The sequence below is a fragment of the Dasypus novemcinctus genome, chromosome 8, assembly GCF_030445035.2.
Source record: "Dasypus novemcinctus isolate mDasNov1 chromosome 8, mDasNov1.1.hap2, whole genome shotgun sequence".
NCBI lineage: Eukaryota > Metazoa > Chordata > Mammalia > Cingulata > Dasypodidae > Dasypus > Dasypus novemcinctus.
Window position 1 is genome coordinate 126,496,693 of NC_080680.1, and position 14,073 is coordinate 126,510,765.

Consider the following 14,073-nt stretch of genomic DNA (forward strand, 5'->3'; position numbering starts at 1 on the left):
AGGCAGGTTTGAAGGAAGCGGGGACACTCAGCTCCCGAGGGCCAGCGCCCGAGCACCCCACTTCCCAGAAGCGCCAACCGAGGCTCAGGCACGTGGGGCAATCTGGGGGGGTCCGGGGCCAGATCACAGGCCTCCCACGCTGCTTCCCGCGCGGGCAGCGGCGCCGAGGGGAGCACAGCGCGGCTCTCTTTCTCCTGGAACGGGCCCGGCACTCGCTCTGGACGTTCTCCCGACCTGGCCAGGCCAGAGGCCCATGGCCCCCAGGGCCCGCCCCGCGCGCCCCTTCTGGCAGCCGGCTCCCCCCCGCACCCCGCCCCGGCCGCGCCGCCTGCTCTGGCACGGGGCAGCTGGCAATCATGTGCTGTCTGGCTGGTGCCAGCGGACGCCCACGGGGCTCTCGACCCCCAGACTCTCCTGCCGCTGCCCCCAGAGCTTGGGCCTGGGACGCCCCAGCTGCCTGGCCACCAACTCAGCCCCCGCCCCAGGGCCCTCCCCGGGAGGGACTGGGGTGGGGGAGGGGCAGGCACGCCCCCCCCCCCCAAGGAGCGGGCAGGGCCTCCTTCACCCTGCACCCCGGGAAGAAGACTCGTGCCAGGCCCTCTTCAGCATCCCCACCAGCCCAGAAGATTCTCCGGAAACAAAAAGGGCCTTGTTAGTTTTCCAAAAAACATTTTATTAAAATAATGAATATTTGTTTTCACGCTAGATCCCCGGAGCCCGACGCCCCTCCTTAGGAGTCACACGGCCTCCGCAGCCCCTCAGGCCTCCTAGCTCCATTCCCGCTGGCAGAAAAGCGGAGGTTCTCTTTCGACACTTCCCCTGGAAAACAGAACTCGGGGAGGAGGTGAAGTTGGGTAACGGCCTCCTGGGGATGCCCGGGGGTGATCAGAGGGGGGGGGGCAGTGGAGGGAGGCAGCTCCCTCTCTGCTACTCACTGGCTGGGCGACTTGGACCCTTGGGACCCTCAGTTTTCCTTCTGTAAAACGGGCTCATTCCCTTCAGAGGAGCAACTATTGAGCACCTACTATGTGCTAGCCGTTGTCCTTCCAGCGTGAATCGGAAGTCCCAGCACAACGTCCACTCTGAAGGAGGGGTGGGGGGGAGACAAACCCCCAAATTTGTAACCAACTCCTAGGAAGTAAGAGAAACAGAAGGCGGAAAGAGGTGGGGGGGGGGGCTGCTCCAGAAAGGGGCAGGCGGGCTGGGAGGAGGGGGCCCGACGGCAGCAGCTGGGGCCTGGGGTGGGATTCCATCGTGTGTGAAGACCCTCTTGGGGCCGCCGCCGCAGAGAACCTGGGGGAGAGGCAGCTGCCGGGATTGCTACCCCCCCTCCAAGCAGCAGGCCCCCCCACCGTGACCACAGCCTGCATGCCCCACCACCCACCACCCCACTGCCATGGCCCACATCCAGCCTTTTGTCCCCGCATCTGCCCAAGAAGTAGGACCTGCAGCCAGCCCCCCCCACTCCACCCCCCCGCCCCCCGTGTCCCGGGCAGGGAGGGCCAGGCCCCCCGGGAGACAGGCCAAGTTGGCTGTTTTAAGTTGACACAAGTGATGGTCAGGCTGATTCACAACAAGCTGTCCTCTAGATGCTTCCGTGGGGTCACCGCAAAATTCCACGGGGTCTAACGCAAGTCGTCGCTGCTCTGCTCTCATGAGAAGGTAAACCCACCTCCTGCAGAGCCGAGGGCCCCACTCACCTGAAGTGAGACTTCGACGCTCACCTGTAAAGTCCTAGCCCAGGGAGAAAGGGCAGTGAAATGTTTACATAACAGGTTGGCTATGAAGGGGGGGCACACAAAACATTCTCCACGTCCCGGAGCACCGGCCCACGGGGGCGCTTGGTAAACCGCAGCCAGCCGCCCTCTGACCGCGTGCTGTCCGACTGGTCCCGATAACAAGCTGTGTTTTAAAACGGGCATGGCCCTCTGGGCGGTCACCGCTGCTCCCCCACTGGGCGGGGCCCCCTTCTCCCAGGCCGAGTTGCCCTTGCCCAGGCCAGTGCCAGGTTGGCCGGGCCACAGAGGTGACGTGACCACATCGCCTGATATCTGTGGCAAGCTGGGCACCAGCGGCGGCCAGTTCTCCATGACACGCTTTCTCAAGGAAGCGGGCGGGCTCCTGGCACCCAGGGGGTGACCTGTGGCCCCCAGGCCCCGCCCAGGTGTCCCGGGCACAGGCCCACAGGGTGGGGTAACCCCCAGGGCCCCCGAGGGCCCCCGGCCACTGGGCGAGGCTAAAGGGCCCCTCTGTGTGGCCACCAGGCCGGCAAGGGCAGCGCGTCCTTCGGCTGCCTTTGCGCCCTTGGGAAATTGTGGTTCCGGACTCAGGGGGCCCTGGGGGCCCGGGGGCGGCGCAGCTGGGGGGCTCGGCGGGAGGTGGGGGACCCGGGTGGGAGGAAGCGGCTAGTGGGTAGGGGACACGGGAGAGGGGGTAGAGGCCAGCCAGCGTCCCCCCGCCGGCAGTCCCCGCCCGGCCACGCCTAGCCCCCACCCCCTGGGGGCAACTCAGGGTGGCGGGCGGCGGCGCCAGGGCTCCGGGTGGGGAGCGGCGGGTGGTGCCCGAGCGCGGGCGCCCCGGGGAGGGGCCGGGGCGGGGCGGCTCCCAGGGGTGGCGCGGACCCGGGGGCGGCGGGCGGGGCCGGGGCTGGCCGCACCCCGCCGCGGGCCGCGCGCCCCTCCCCGCCCGGGCGCCCCGCCCCGCGCCCTCGCAATAAGGGGCGCGGGCGGGGCGGGGCGCAGCCGGGCCGGAGCCGCCGCGCGCCGTCGGGGCTGGGGGCCGGCCCGGGCGCCGTCCGCCGGCCATGGAGCTGTGGCCGTGGCTGAGCGCGGCGCTGCTGCTGCTGCTGCTGGCGGCGCCGCTGAGCCGGGCCGCGCGCTTCCACGCCAGGCTCGGCCTCTACTGCGCGCTCTGCCTCGGCGTGTCGGTGCTCGCCTCGGCCGTCTGCCTGCTGCGCCACGGCGGCCGCACCGTGGAGAACATGAGGCAAGCAGCTTCCGCTTCCCGGGCCCGCGCCCCTGCCCGCCCCTGCCCGCCGCCGCCCGGGGGGCCCGGGGTGGGGGGCGGCGGGGAGCCGGGCCGGCTGGGACCCCCGCCGGCGGCGTCACAATGTCCCCGCGCCTGGGCCCGCGGCGCGCCGAGGGGCGTGGCCACGTGGGTGCGGGCGGGGGGGGGGGCGGCTTCCCGGGGGAAGGGGTGCTGGGCCCAGCAGGGAGAAGGCTCGCGCCCGGCTTGGCTTCCCGCGCGCGTGGGGATCCTGGTGGGGGGCGCCAGGGCGGTGGGCGTGGTGGGCGTCCTCCGTGTTTCCTGCCGGGCCTGGGTGCCGCCCCCTCCCCCGCCCACCAGTCACCCAGGTGATCGGTGCACCTGCGCCCAGACCCCCGCCCCAGAAGCTTCCTCTTCCCCTTTCCTCCGGTCTGGGAATGTGGGGCCCTCCCCCCCACCAGGCGGGCGGGGTTGGCTTTCGGGGCACAACTTCTAAGCAAAGGGAAGGAAGAGGGTGGGGGCTGGGCCTGGGGAGGCGGGTGTTGGAGGTGGAGCGCCGCTGGGTCAGGGGCTGCCCTTCCTCCCACTTGACCCCCAGGGGTGTTGCTCCACCTCTCCCTGCCCCGCGGGCGTGCCGGCTGGTTCTGAGGCCACGGGGAGTCGTGGGGTAGGGCGCGGAGCCAGGGCCGTGCAGGGACGAGGTCCACAGCGGGTTGTCACCAGTGACCCGGCTGTCCCCAGCTTAGGCAACCGAGGAGCCCAGGGGTCCCCTCCCCCGGCTTCCACGACCTGGCGACCTGGCGGCAGGGCCTCTGCCAGCGGCTCCCGCGTCTCTCCCAGGCGCCCAGCGCGCCCTCCCCGGGGTCAGACCCGGCGCTGCCCCTTTCGACACGGTGACGGCCCCCGTGCCAGGCCTCTGCCCTCTGCCTTCCTCGGCCCAGGGTGGGCTCAGCCCCCTGCCTCACCCTGGCTCTGGCCTCCCCCTCCCCAGGGCGGCACAGGGGCGGGGCTGGGCGGGCCTGGGGAGGGGGCCCCTTTCTTGGCCCCCAGCTCTTGGTGGGTAAGGGTGGAGGGGCAAAGTAAGGGGGTGGGGCCAGGTGTGAGGCTGTAGGGAGGGCTCAGAAAGAGGGAGATGATGAGGGGCTGCGTGGGGGGCGGCCGAGCTGGCAGGTTCATGCGCCCCTTGTTTCAGGCCCCTCCTGGGCCTGTCTGAGGGTTCCTGGGCACTTGTGTGCCCAGAACCTCTCCTCCCCCAGTCCCGCCTCCCCGGGAGGACCTGCCTAACCTCCTCTATGCCATCGTCTCTACTTCTGTTTCCTGAGCACCTACTGCGTGCCAGACTCCGTGCAGCCCTGGGACTAGAGATTATTATGTACTCCGTTTTACAGAAGAAGATACTGAGGTTCAGAAAAGCAGTTTGTTCCAGAACTTGTGTGCATGTGTGTGGGGCTGTGACTGACCATAGGTCTGGGCTCTGGAACCCAAGAGTGACTCTGAAGTACATGCTTCCACTATCCTTGTTTGGCCAGCGCTAGGTCACAGCGGAGCTGGAACTAGGTTTTATGGAAGGGTCAGAGCTTGGGCCAGTCCGGAGCCTTGGGAGGGGGTTGCAGCCCCATGCTGCCCCCTGCTCGCTCTTTTTTTTTTTAATATTTATTTTTTATTTCTCTCCCTTCCCCCCTGCCAGTGGTCTGCTCTCTGTGTCCATTTGCTGTGTGTTCTTCTGTGACCGCTTCTATCCTTATCAGTGGCACGGGAATCTGTGTTTCTTTTTGTTGCGTCATCTTGCTGTGTCAGCTCTCCATGTGTGCGGCGCCATTCCTGGGCAGGCTGCACTTTCCTTCGTGCTGGGCGGCTCTCCTTACAGGGTGCACTCCTTAGGCATGGGACTCCCCTGTGTGGGGACACCCCAGCATGGCACGGCACTCCTTGTGCGCATCATCACTGCGCATGGGCCAGCTCCACACGGGTCAAGGAGGCCCGGGGTTTGAACCGCGGACCTCCCATGTGGTAGACGGACGCCCTAACCACTGGGCCAAGTCCGCCTCCCCCCGTGCTCTCTTGACCTCCCATTAGCAGTGGCCGCCTCAGAGTCTGGCTGCTCTCCACAGGGCTCTTGGCAGGTTCCCAGGGGGGCCCTTCCCGATTGGATGGAGCGCTGGCAGTGCAAGGAACAGTGATAGGAACAGAAGGGCTGAAGGCAGTGCTGCGTGGACTGGCGTGGGGGCACGGAGAGCCCTTCCTGCGTGCGGTGCAGCTTCTGATAATGGGCTGTGTGTCCTCTTCCTGGGAGGCAGGTGGTTATTCCTGGTCGGAAGAGAAGCCCAGAGGAGCTGCAGGTGTCCTGAACTCGGGGTCCAGCTCCAAGTTCTAGAAACTCTTGGTGCGGTGATGTAAACGGGAAGTTTCTTTTCTCGTGCATCAGAGGCATCCAGAGCCCATGAGCGGGGCCACGCACTCCAGGCTCCCCCGACCTGTGGCTCCAACCCCCACCCCCGCCGTCCAGCATGGCCGCGTCATGGCCACTTTCCAGCCACCAGGAAAGGCACCTTGCGGGGCGAACCCCGTGCCTCCACGCATCCCCGCGCAGGCCGGGGCCTCGTCGTCATAGCAACATGTGGCTGCGAGGGGGCAGCGGGGCGAGGTGCTGCTTTTAGCGTAGCGCGTGCCCACGCTTGGACGGACGTGGTTTCTGACTCAGCGGTGAGGTGACTGGGCAGGGCGGGGACCCCGAGCGGTCCAGCCTGTGCCAGGGCTTCCAGGCTGGCCCCAGCCCGGCCCCACCGAGGCCTGGGGGGGGACGCAGGAGCTTAGGGAGGCCTCGCTGCCCAGGCCTGGGGCGGGACGGCGGGGGACAGACTCACCCCTGCAGGTGTAGCCCTCTCCCCCTGCCCCTCTCTCGCCTGCCCCATGTAGCGCCTCCCCCGCCCCATGGAACGCTGGCCGCGGTCAGCCAGGCCTCCAGGGCGCCCCTGCCTGGGACATCTGGGCTCCAGGCCGTCCTGCACCGACCCTGCTGCGCCTTGCGCTGCCTGGTGGCGCTGGGGCCCAGGCCCCGTAGTGCAGGGCTGGGGGAGCATGTCCCGGGCCTGTGATGGGAGGGGGGCCAGGCTCAGGTCACAGAGCCCAGGACGAGGCCTCGGCCGGGCAGGTGGGGTGGCAGGGGAGCGGACCTGCTCTGGCCCCTTGGGAGCTCCCTGCGGGAGGCGTCAGGGCCCCGGGGGAGGGAGCGAGGCCCCAGGAGGAGCTTCCGGAACCCTGCCACCCCTCCTTGCCGGGGGGACCCTCACCCCCAGGCCCCCCGCCTGGCGCTGCCCCGTGCTTGGAAGCCAGGTCAAGAGCCTGGGCTCGGCCGCCCCGGCCTGCCCGTGGCGTGACGTGGCACCTGTGCAGTGGGGGCTGTCATCGAGCAGAGCCCGGCGACCTTGGTGCTGCTTGGCACGCGTGTCTGGCGAGGCGCCGGGGGTGGCGGATCAGCCGTGGGAGGGTGCGCGCCTCTGCACACTTGCTCCCTTCCTCTCCGAGGCACCCTTTGAAAACCGGTGGATGCCGTCCCGGCACCTTCCCAGAAGTCCTTGGGAACGAGGAGTGGGGGGCCCGCGTGCGCGCGGCCTGCAGGCAGCGCCTGAAGCGCGTTGTTGGTGTTGGTGGCGGTGGGAGGGCAGCCGTGGCGGTCTGTCCGTTTGTCCACTGGGGAAGCGATTGGCCCTGACAGCGGTGGCTCTGCAGGTGGCACCTCTGCAGGGGACGAGCCTCAGGGGGCCCTGGTGCCGCCCCCTGGACGGGATTTAGACACAGCACCCTCCACGTTCAGGTTTTGAGGTCGGGCAGCCCCGTGTTTGAGTCCCAGCTCCCTTCCTGCCAGCTGTGTGACCTCGGTCGAGGCCCTCGGCTCCCTCGGCGTCCACTGCCGGTCGAGGGAATGGCTGGAGCCGAGGACGTGGCCTTGATCCTGCGCTGCTTGTGGCGCTCGGCCCCTGGGCTGGCCGCGCCCCCCGAGTCTCCGGCTGTCGAAGGCACCAGATGGCTCGGGATGGGGTGCGTGCATTTGCAGGAGAAAGGGAACAGGGCGGGACCGGGGACTCCCGGTCGGTGGGCCACACGCCCCCAGCCCCTCTGCCCCCACCTGCGTGCGGGGAGCACACGCCTTCGTACTCCGCGGTCCCAGAGTCCAGCCCTCATCCGCCCTGTCCAGAGGCACAGCAGGGGGCCAGCCCTCCTCTCTGCCCACCCCCCCGGGTCCTCTGCGCCCAGGGTGCGTGGCTGCCTGGGTGCCTCACGCCGGGCCCAGATGCCCGAAGGTGTGCCTGGACGTGCCCCTGTGCCCGCATGGGCCCCTGAGGGGCTGGTTTGGTGCCCGCAGGTCTCCGGGCGGCTTTCCCGGGGGCGTGTGCCCCCGCCCGAGCAGGGCTGGAAGGGGGGCGCTCCCAGACAGGGCCCCGGCCTGGCCCCGCTCCCTGGTCTTGGGCTGGGACCGCAGGGCAGTGCCTGCACCTGTCCGGGCCCGCTGTCCACTGCCAGGGGGGCGTGAGAGGTCGTTGTGCAGCTCAGGGGATGCCTGGCTGGGGACCGGCCTCCCGTGCCGGGCTCGCCCCGCCCTTCTGGAAGCATCCCCCTGCTCCTTGCAGGGGTCCCCGCCTGTGGCTGTGGCTCTCCTGGCACTCCCCTGAGGGGCTCCCCACCCCCTGTGTGGAGTGGGGGGGGGCCTGTGCCCCTGGGCGATGAGGCCCCTGCAGGGACCAGCTCTCGGGTCTGGCCCAGCTCGGCCCTGGGCACTGCCCACCTAAAGTGCTGCGCCCCCAGACTTGGCCGCTGGACGGGCCCCCGGGAGCTGAGGCAGGAGGGGGGCCGAGGGGGCAGGCCCTGGGAGAGCAGCCTTGGAAGTAGATGCACGTCCATCTGCCAGGACCCCGGCCTTTCGGGGGCACCCCCTCTCCTGTGATGATTGTTTAATGCCTGCTCTTTAGAGCAGCCGTAGGTCTGCAGATACCACTCAGAAGGTGTAGACACACGCGGCGATTTCTCTCGGTAACGTTTTCCATTGGTGTGGTAATTTGTAACTACCGATGAGCCGATATTGTTACGTTTAATTATCAAGTGAAGTCCACAGTTTACACTGGGTTCACCCTTTGTGCTGTCTGGTTCGATGGTTTATACATTTTTAAAATTTTGTGCTAACACACAACACATCGTTTCCCGTTCTAGCCACTTTCAACACACAGCTCTTCCCTTCCCTCCCTGCCTCAATGGCTCCCTCATCTTTTTGCTCGTTGTTTTGTGCTTTTTGTCTGTTTGTTGTTCCTGCTTGCCGTCTGCTCATTGTTTTTGCTCACTGTCTGCTCATTGCTCTTTTACCTGCTGTCTGCTAGTTGTCTGCCTGCTTTTTCTTTAGAAGGCACTGGGACCTGAACCCAGGGCCTCTCATGTAGGAGGCAGGTGCCCAACTGCTTGAGCCACATTCGTTCCCCTTTTCTTTTTTTTCCCCAAGATTAATTTATTTATTCCCCCCATTCGTTGTTTTGCACTCGCTGTCTGCTCACTGTCTGCTCTCTCTGTCCATTAGCTGTTTGCTCTCTGTGTCTGCTCATCTTCTCTTTATGAGGCACCAGGAACTGAACCTGGGACCTCCCCTGTGGGGGAGAGGTGCTTAATTGCTTGAGCCATCTCTGCTTCCTGCTTTGTTGTGTCTCTCATTGTCTTTCCTCTTTATGTCTCCTTGTTGCATCATCTTGTGTCAGCTCGCAGCACCTGCCTGTCACACCAGCTCACTGTCTTGATCATCTTCTCCAGGAGGCACCGGGAACTGAACCCAGGACCTCCTGTGTGGTAGGTGGGAGCTCAATTGCTTGAGCCACATCGACTTCCCTCCCTTTTATTTTTAAAGATTTATTTATTTATTTAATCCCCACCCCCGGTTGTCTGTTCTCTGTGTCTATTTGCTGCGTCTTGTTTCTTTGTCCGCTTCTGTTGTCGTCAGCGGCACGGGAAGTGTGGGCGGCACCATTCCTGGGCAGGCTGCACTTTCCTTTGCGCTAGGCGGCTCTCCTTATGGGGTGCACTCCTTGCGCGTGGGGCTCCCCTACGCGGGGGACACCCCTGCGTGGCAGGGCACTCCTTGCGTGCATCAGCACTGCGCATGGGCCAGCTCCACACGGGTCAAGGAGGCCCGGGGTTTGAACCGCGGACCTCCCATGTGGTAGATGGACGCCCTAACCACCGGGCCAAGTCCGTTTCCCTTCCTTCTCTTTTTAAAAAAATTTATTTTATTTACTTCTCTCCCCTCCTCTCCTTCCCCATTGTCTGCTCTCTGTGTCCATTCGCTGTGTGTTCTTCTGTGTCCACTTGTTTTCTAGGCTGCACTGGGAAACTTTCTTTCTGTTGCATCATCTTGCTGCATCAGCTCTCCAGGTGTGCGGCACCACTCCTGGGGAGGATGCGCTTTTTTTGTGCGGGGCGGCTCTCCTTGCGGGGCGCACTCCTTGTGCATGGGACTCCCCTATGCAGGGGACACCCCTGCGTGGCAGGGCACTCCTTGTGCGCATCAGCACTGCGCATGGGCCAGCTGCACACGGGTCAGGAGGCCCTGGGTTTGCACCCTGGACCTGCCATGTGGTAGGCGGACGCTCTATCCGTTGAGCCACATCAGCTTCCCCCTCCCTTGTCTTTTGACTTTCACCTCCAGCTGGGGGCCCTGGAGGAGGGCCCCGAGGTCGCCCATGCCATGGGGAGCCGGGATCCTGGGGCTCCCTCTGGGTCTGTGACAGCCGTGCCCAGGGGGTCTTTAAGGCTGTGTCTGTGCCGTGCGCGACCCCCGCCCTGTTGTTCTCTGTGTTGCCCTGCCGCGGGGCCTGCCCTCACGGTTGCCCCCTGCCCCCAGGATCATCAGCTGGTTTGTGCGGTCCTTCAAGTATGCCTACGGGCTTCGCTTTGAGGTCAAAGGCCGCCAGAAGCTGGAGGACCCCCAGCCGTGCGTCATCATCTCCAACCACCAGAGCATCCTGGATATGATGGGTAGGGGCCGTGGGCGGGTGGGCTGGCGGGCTGGCGGGGGACAGCACAGAGGACGTGGGGAGAGGGGTGGCTGCGCAGGAGGCCCAGGCCGCGCGTGCCCCGGCCCCCGCACGCCGCTCAGCACCGTGCCTCGGGGGGAAGGGGGCCCGCGTGCAGAGGGGCCACGGCGCAGGCCCGCGGGCGGCCGGGCGCGGCGGGGGCCCCCTCCTCGGGGCGCGGGGGGTGCCCCCTCCCTGAGCCGCGCGCTCCCGCCCGCGCAGGCCTCATGGAGATCCTGCCGCCGCGCTGCGTGCAGATCGCCAAGCGCGAGCTGCTGCTCCTGGGCCCGGTGGGCTTGGTCATGTACCTCGGGGGCGTGCTCTTCATCGACCGGCAGCGCTCCCGCAGCGCCGTCAGCGTCATGGCCGGCCTGGGCGAGCGCCTGGCGCGGGAGGACGTGAGTGCCCCGCGCGGCCCCAGCAGGGGCGGGGTCTCGCCCGGGAGGCGGGGTTCCAGGGCCGGGGGTGCAGCCGGGCGGCCCCCCCACGCAGCGCCCCCTCTCTCCTGCAGCTCAAAGTGTGGATCTACCCCGAGGGCACGCGGAACAGCAACGGGGACCTGCTGCCCTTCAAGAAGGGGGCCTTCCACCTGGCGGTGCAGGCCCAGGTGCGCGGCCACGCCCCCGGGGGCGGGTCCAGCCCCGCTGGGGGGGGGGGCACGCTCCCAGCGGGCAAGCGCCGTGCAGGCCCAGGTGCGCGGCCACGCCCCCGGGGGCGGGTCCAGCCCCGCTGGGGGGGAGGGGGGGCACGCTCCCAGCGGGCAAGCGCCGTGCGGGCCCAGGTGCGCGGCCACGCCCCCGGGGGCGGGTCCAGCCCCGCTGGGGGGGGGGCACGCTCCCAGCGGGCAAGCGCCGTGCAGGCCCAGGTGCGCGGCCACGCCCCCGGGGGCGGGTCCAGCCCCGCTGGGGGGGGGGGCACGCTCCCAGCGGGCAAGCGCCGTGCAGGCCCAGGTGCGCGGCCACGCCCCCGGGGGCGGGTCCAGCCCCGCTGGGGGGGGGGGTCACGCTCCCAGCGGGCAAGCGCCGTGCAGGAGGCGCCTTCCAGCTCGCGGGGGTGGGTGGGGACGGCAGGGCCGGGGCTCGAGGGGGGCTCGGGTAGAGCCCGAGCGGGGCGTCCTGGGGTGGGGCGGGTGCGGGGGCGGACAGGTGCGTCTGGCCGCGCGGCGCGTCTCCGGGGGGGTGAAAGGGCCCTGCCCCACCCCCCACTCTCCCCCCCCACCCCCCCGCTGGTTCCGGGCTGGGCCGGGAAAGGGGCGTCCATCCAGCCCGGCTGGGACGGGCCCCCCCCCACCCGCGGTCCCCGCCGTTTCTCCGTCCGCCCCGGCGGCGGGCGGCCTCTGGCGCCCCTGGTGCCTGGCCTTGTGCGCGGCGGGCGAGCCCGCGGGAGACGGCGCGGCCGGTGGCAGCCCCGGGCAGGGGGTGGGGGAGCCCCGGGCAGGGGGTGGGGGAGCCCCGGGCTGGAGGCGGGGGCTGGAGGCTCGGCCCGGGGCGGGTTCTCTTCAGGCTCTCCTGCCCGCTGCCCCTGCAGAGCTCCCTCTGGGCCGTGATGGGTTTGGGGGAGCGGGGAGCACACACCTGCCCTGCCTGGGGCTGACGTCACTTCCCCCTGCTCCTGGTGGTGGGGAGGGGGCTGGCCTGGTCCCGAGAGAGGGGAGTGGCTACTGTGGGGGAGGGGTGCAGGCCGCCATTTCCTGCCACTCCTCTTCCCCCCCCTCCCAGGCCGCTGCTGCCCAGGTGTCCGGACTGTCCCGGGCTAATAATTAACATCCCCTCCCCCCTCCCCTGGAGTCACCCTTGGAGTTTAGACTGTGGTGTCTCCCAGGGACTCACCCCTCCCCCGGCGGAGCTGCCTTTGGCCTCCTGGGGGAGGGAGGGGGGGCAGGAGCACCTGGAGGGGGAAGGAGGAGCAGGCAGGGGCACCTGGAGGGGGAGAGGTGGGCGGGCAGGGGCACCTGGGGGGGGGAAGGAGGAGCAGGCAGGGGGTACCTGGAAGGGGGTAGGGGGGGCAGGGGTACCTGGAAGGGGGTAGAGTGGGCAGAGGGCACTTGGAGGGGGCGGGAGGGGGGGAGGGGCACCTGGAGGGGAGCAGGGGGGGCAGGGGTACCTGGAGGGGGAGGGGTGGGCGGCAGGGGACACCTGGATGGCCTGCTTCAGCCACGCTGCGCAGGGCTCCTTTGGGACCATGAATCAGGTGTGTCCTGGGGGGCTGGGGGAGGGGTCCCTGCCCTGGGAAGGTGTGGAGAGGCTTCCTGGAGGAGGGGAGCTTAAGTGCAGGGTGAGCTGGCCATCTGGGCCACCCAGGAGGACAAAGCGTGCCCCGGGCAGGGGGTCCGGGCGAGGAAGGGCCGGGCTGGGGGCCGGCCGTGCCCGTCGGGTCTGCCATGGCCTCTCTGCACAGGTCCCCATCATCCCCGTGGTGTACTCCTCCTTCTCCTCCTTCTACAACTCGGACACGAAGCTCTTCACCTCAGGTACCTCCCCCTGCGGGCAGCTTGGGCCCTGGCCAGTACTCCAGCCACTGGGAGCCGTGCTGGTGCCCAGAGCCCTGCCGCTGACCGCTGGGCGGGCATCGCTTCCCTTAACTCGAGCCAGGAGACCTGGGAGGCGCGCGGCGACAACTCCACAGTTCCACTTTGCAGATGAGGAAACAGGCTGCTGGAGGGTGGGGTGGGTGCCTGCGCAGGCCGTGCACACAGCAGGGGGCCTCGAGCAGGTCCTCCGGTGCCGCAGGGTGGGTTTCTGGGCCAGTGTGGCCAGCCTGGCCCCCTGGGTGGGGCAGGGGCAGGGGCAGCTCAGGGAGGCCACTGGGGCCCAGGTGGGATGGAGGGGGGCAGGGGGAGGGCAGAGGAGAGGAGCCCAGCCCCGTCCCCTCCTCTGGCCCCCGGAGGCCTGAGTTAGCCTGGGGAGAATGGGGTACAGGGGTGGCGGTCACAGGGGTGCACAGTTGTCAGAACCTCGAGTTGTGTGTTTTATTGCACGTGATAGTGGCAATTACGAGAAGCCAGGTGCACTGTGGGTGACGGCCCAGAGCATCCCGGGGAGAAGGGGGCGGCGGGCCCCGGGCCGAGGGGTGCAAAGCCAGGACACGAGGCTGCTGACGCCCGCGCCTGCCCCCCAGGAACAATCAAGGTGGAGGTGCTGGACGCTGTCCCCACCAGGGGCCTCACCGCGGCAGACGTCCCTGAGCTCGTGGACGCGTGCCGCCGAGCCATGCGCAGCACCTTCTTCAAGCTGTCCAAGGTGCCCCAGGAGAACGGGGCGGCCGAGGGGCCCAGCGCGCAGCCCGCCCAGTAGCCGGGGCCCAGGGGCCAGGACAGAGGGGCCTGGCCGGCCCTGGACAGGCGGGCCCCCTCCCAGCCGGCCAAAGAGCGCGTTGTCCGGCTCCCTGGCTCCCCCGGCTTTCATTCGGGCCCCGGTGCAGGAGTCCCCACTGCTGGCCTTGGACCTCCCCCTCAAAGGGAGAGTCAGAGGACCCCCACGGGCTCGCCGAGCAGGGACCCGCCGGCCCCTCGTCCCTGTAGGTCTGCAGGAGTGCACCTGGGGCTCCCCCGAGGCGAGCGGGCTGGGGGCCCATTGGGGCGCAGAGGCAGCTCCTGGGTCCCCACCGGCCTGCATCAGGCTCTTGGAGAGAAAAGGGGGCCATGGGAGAGCTGGGAAGTAGGGCCTGCTGCCCCTGCGGGCGCCAGGGCCGCATCACGGGCCTGTTTTTTATAAAGGACTCTTGGAGACAATGGGGTGAGCTGTGGTCATTCACAGAGGGCGGGCAGGGCGCCGCGGCCTCCGCCGAGTCTCCCGGGCTGCCCGTGCCCCCTCCCCTCCAAGGCCCTGGGCTGCTGGGCCTGGCTCCCAGCCCTCGGGGTGCTCCCTTCCAGGAGCGGGGTCCCCCGTCATCTGTCATAGTTTTGACATCGCTCGTTGCATTGAGCTCCTCGGAGGGTGATGGGGGCGTCCAGGGGGCCTGGCGAGCCGAAGGGAAGGAGGCTGGAGATTTGGGGGAGACCTCTGACCTCTGCTTGGGGGTAGGGCAACCTGGCCCCAGG

The 14,073-nt window shown here is 68.4% G+C and overlaps 1 protein-coding gene across 1 annotated transcript; it reads left to right on the forward strand.

Annotated features, from left to right (window-relative positions):
* The first annotated feature begins 2,745 nt into the window (after positions 1-2,745).
* AGPAT2 (1-acylglycerol-3-phosphate O-acyltransferase 2) lies at positions 2,746-13,764 on the forward strand. The gene is made up of 6 exons (XM_058302692.2): positions 2,746-2,985; positions 9,863-9,996; positions 10,257-10,432; positions 10,546-10,641; positions 12,432-12,504; positions 13,152-13,764. The coding sequence occupies exons 1-6, from the start codon at positions 2,804-2,806 to the stop codon at positions 13,325-13,327; spliced, it is 837 nt and encodes a 278-aa protein (XP_058158675.1). The 5' UTR covers positions 2,746-2,803; the 3' UTR covers positions 13,328-13,764.
* Positions 13,765-14,073: the final 309 nt, after the last annotated feature.